The sequence below is a fragment of the Lathyrus oleraceus genome, chromosome 1, assembly GCF_024323335.1.
Source record: "Lathyrus oleraceus cultivar Zhongwan6 chromosome 1, CAAS_Psat_ZW6_1.0, whole genome shotgun sequence".
In the NCBI taxonomy this organism is placed as follows: Eukaryota; Viridiplantae; Streptophyta; class Magnoliopsida; order Fabales; family Fabaceae; genus Lathyrus; species Lathyrus oleraceus.
The window spans coordinates 291,218,700-291,223,289 of NC_066579.1; the positions used below are offsets into that span (position 1 = coordinate 291,218,700).

The 4,590-nt window shown below is 41.1% G+C and overlaps 1 protein-coding gene across 1 annotated transcript; it reads left to right on the forward strand.

Moving 5' to 3' along the window:
• The first annotated feature begins 282 nt into the window (after positions 1-282).
• On the forward strand, positions 283-1,458 carry LOC127103748 (uncharacterized). The gene has a single exon (XM_051040983.1). It carries the CDS (start codon positions 283-285, stop codon positions 1,456-1,458), a length of 1,176 nt encoding a protein of 391 aa, XP_050896940.1.
• The last annotated feature ends 3,132 nt before the right edge of the window (positions 1,459-4,590 follow it).

Genomic DNA, 4,590 nt, shown 5'->3' on the forward strand with positions numbered 1-4,590 from the left:
AAATACTCTTGTAATATTCCCAATTCAAAATTAATGTCAAAATTACTATTCATCCAATATCATTCTTTTCTCTCTAATTCTCTCTCAACTTCATCTTCCCCAATTTCTTTTCTTCCACCATTGTCAAACCTTCAATTTGAGTTTTATGTTCTAACATTTGGCATCAAGAGCCTTGGTTATTAATCATAATCCGCTGCAACAATGACAACCGTTTCCAATGATCGAATTCCCACCAATCTCCCGATTCTTGATTCGAAGAACTATGATAAATGAGCGAAACAAATGAGGGTCCTGTTTGGTTATCAAGAGGTGCTTGAGATCATCGTCAATGGAGTTACACAATTAGGGGCAGAGACTACCGACATTCAAAGAGTTACACACAAAGAAGAGAAGAAGAAGGACTACAAAGCCATATTCTTGATTCATTCGTGTGTTGATAACGACAATTTCGAGAAGGTTGGTGATTGTGAGTCGGCGAAGCAAGCATGGGAAATCTTGGAGAAAGCATATGTCGGTGCCGTCAAAGCGAATGTTGTAAGGTTACAAACTTACAAGCGAAAATTCGAGTTAATACAAATGGAAGACAAAGAAACGATCAACGATTACATTACGCGCATTACCCGGTTAGTTAATAAAATCAAATCTTGTGGGGAAACGATTCTTGAGCAGAATGTTGTATCGAAAGTATTACGTTCCTTAACGTCGTGTTTCGACAACATAGTTGTGGCTATTGAAGAATCAAAGGATCTAACAACTTTGAGCAAGGATGAATTGCAAAGTTTGTTAGAGGCACATGAACAAAGGATGGGTGAGAGAGGCGCCGACAAAGCCAAAGCGGAGATTGCTTTGCAAGCGCGTTTCAATGAAAAGAATAAGAGGTCGAAAGGAAAATTTGTGGCGAGAGGTAAATCAATTTTTCAGAATTTTGGTTCAAACGATTCGCAAAATTCAAAGCATTCGACGAGTGAAAAGGGTGAAAGTAGCTCCAAGGATAGTGGTCATAGTAATGGTTTTAAGAAGCGTGATGTGAGTAAGGTGCAATGCTACACATGTAGAAAGTTTGGACACTTTGCAAATTCGTGTCGTGGTAAATCGAATGAGAATTACAATAATGAAGCCAAGGTTGCTAGGGAAGAGGTGGATGATGAGGACACACTTCTAGTAATGATTACGGAGGAGAGTTATGGCATTACGGATGTTCCGGGCAGCAACTACAGTAGTGACAGTTTGCGGGACAGCAGCTGTACCGTTCCGGAAAATAGTGAGAAAACGCATTCGGATCAAAGTGCATTGGTTACCATTCGTAATGGAGTCCAAGGGAGAGATGAGTGGTACTTGGATTCCGGTTGTTCAACACATATGACGGGTCGAAAAGATTGGTTTGTGCAAATCAATCAAGCGACAAAAAGTAAAGTCAAATTTGCCGACGACACCACTTTAAGCGCCGAAGGGGTATGAGATGTTTTGATCAGAAAAAGGAATGGTGGACATTAAAGGATCAAAGATGTCTTGTATATACCGGGAATTAAGTGTAATCTTTTAAGCATTGGCCAATTACTTGAAAGAGGATACAAAATTCGTTTGGAGGACAAGATTTTACGCGTTTTGGATTCAAATGGTGTGTTGATTGTAAAAGCGCCGATGGCTGCCAATAGAAACTTTAAGGTTGAGTTAAAGGTTATGGAGCATCGTTGTCTAGCTACCGTGGCAAGTAGAGATGAGTGGTTATGGCATTACCGTCTTGGTCACCTTAATTTTAGGGATCTAAGAAAGTTGCAACAAAGTGAAATGGTAACGGGGCTGCCACACATTAGTATTCCAACTGAATTGTGTGAGGAATGTGTGAAGGCTAAACAACACAAGAATGTGTTTAGCGAAGATGCGGGTCGAAGAACCAAAGGCTTACTTGAGGTGGTATGTTCCGATGTTTGCGGACCGATGCAAGTAGAGACTTATGGTGGCAATCGATATTTTGTTACATTCATTCACGATTTTAGTAGGAAGCTTTGGACATATCTTATCAAGAGAAAAGATGAGGTATTTGGAGTTTTCAAGAATTTCAAATCCATGGTGGAGCGCCAAAGCGGTCGGAAGCTCAAAATTCTCAAAACGGATGGTGGAGGTGAGTATACCTCTAGTGAGTTTGGGAAGTTTTGTGATATTGAGGGAATTGTACGTGAGGTGGTGCCTCCGTATACGCCTCAATAAAACGGGGCTGCCGAGAGGAAAAATCGTATAATAATGAACATGGTGCGTAATATGCTTTGTGGAAAAAAAATTCCTAAGGAGTTGTGGGGTGAGGCCGTGTGTACAGCGACCTACTTGTTGAATAGGTGTCCCACTAAGAAGCTGGAGAAACTCACACCGGAAGAGGCTTGGAGTGGCTTCAAACCGAATTTGGATCATTTGTGTGTTTTTGGATCGATTGCATATCGTCATGTACCGGACCAACTTCGGAAGAAATTGGATGATAAAGGTGAGAAGATGATATTTGTAGGATATCACTCTACTGGAGGGTACAAGTTGTTCGATGAAAAAAATCGGAAGATCGTCATAACCCGGGATGTGACTATTGATGAAGTCAAAAGTGCAGAAAATGCAGCAGTAACCGATTACCCTAATAGCAGTAATCGATTACTCACAGAAAAATAGCAGCAGTAGTTTTTTGAAATCACTGATCCGGAGGCTTCCGTCACCGATGTACCAGCACCTACAGTAGCGCAAAATGATGTTGTTAATAATGGTATACCAGTGAGGCAAAGAGCCTTGCCTCATAGACTCTGAGATTACGAGAGATTCCAAGATAACGAAGTGAATAACGATGGTGATTTTGTTCATTTCGCGCTTATGGGCGAATCCGAACCGGTAAATGAGGAAGAAGCCTTAAGTGATCCTAAGTGGATATGTGCAATGAAAGAGGAGCTGGGATCTATTGAGAAAAATGGTACTTGGGAGTTGGTCGTCTTACCACTTGGAAAGAAACCGATAGGTGTGCGATGGGTCTATAAGGTTAAAGCAAATCCCAAAGGTGAAGTAATCAAGCACAAAGCTCGATTAGTGGCGAAGGCATTCTTGCAACAAGAAGGTATAGGCTATGAGGAGGTATTCGCACCGGTGGCTAGATTAGAGAATATTCGTTTGGTTGTTGGTATTGCGCATAGCAACAATTGGATGGTTTACCAAATGGATGTCAAATTTGTGTTTTTGAATGGTCCTCTTGTTGAGGAAGTCTATGTGGGGCAGCCACCCGGTTTCGTGATAAAAAATCAAGAGATGAAGTATTACAAGCTACACAAGACGTTGTATGGTTTGAAACAAGATCCAAGAGCTTGAAACAAACGTATTGACAGCTTTCTTATTGACATTGGTTTCAAACGATGTGTATCCGAACATGGAGTTTATGTGAGATCGGATACGAATGATGGTGTTATTATACTTTGCTTATATGTTGATGATCTCTTGATTACGGGCAGCCATGACAAGAGTGTTTCAAGGTTCAAAAGTGAGCTCATGAGAGAGTTTGAGATGACGGACCTTGGTGTCATGAATTACTTCCTTGGCATAGAGTTTCACAAGTCAAAAGCGGGGCTGCTTATGCACCAAAGGAGGTATGCTCTAGATATTTTGAAAAAGTGTGATATGGAGCATTGTAATGCTTCTATTACACCTTGTGAGGCTAGAGTGCAGCTGTCCAAAAGTGATGAGGAGGATGATGTTGATCCAACGCTTTACCGGAGCTTGATTGGATCGTTACGGTATTTGTGCAATACGCGACCGGATTTGGCTTTTAGTGTCGGTATTGCGAGTAGATTCATGGAGAGACCTAAGATGTCTCACTTGGCGGCGGTCAAGAGGATCCTTAGATATGTGAAAGGTACTCTTGGCTGCGGAATTCTCTTTCCCGCATCGGACACGGGGCGTAAGTGCAATTTACTTGGCTACACCGATTCTAATTGGTACGGAGATAAAGATGACCGAAAATCGACGGCGGGGTACATCTTTATGTTTGGTAGTACACCAATCTCTTGGTGTTCGAAAAAGGAACCGGTTGTAGCACTCTCTTCTTGTGAGGCCGAGAACATTGTGGCGGCGTTAGGTGCGTGCCAAGCTATGTGGCTTATGAATATATTAAAGGAATTGGGATGTGGTGATGATGCTGTCACCACACTGTTTGTAGACAATTTTTCCGCAATAAATCTTGCGAAGAATCCGATTGCACACGGAAGGAGCAAGCATATTGAGATGCAGTTTCATTATTTGAGAGAATTGGTCGGTGATGGAAAGCTTAGATTGAGCTATTGCCGAAGCGAAGACCAAGTCGCGGATTTGTTGACAAAGGGTGTGACAAATGATGTGTTCAAGAGGCTAAAGAAATGCTTGAGCATGGTGGACTTGGAGCAACTAAAGTGAGGTGGTGTGTTAATTGCAATTAAATTATACTATTATCCTTCCAAAACTAACAGAATTTATTTGTAGAGTCACTTTAGTTGTATTTTTGAGTTGTATCATTTTATTCTCTCAATGTATAAATATTCTTGTAATATTCCCAATTCAAAATTAATGCCAAAATTACTATTCATCCACTATCAT

Excerpts from the sequence above, each read along its gene's own strand:
- LOC127103748 (XM_051040983.1), top strand. The coding sequence starts at position 283 with ATGAGGGTCCTGTTTGGTTATCAAGAGGTGCTTGAGATCATCGTCAAT.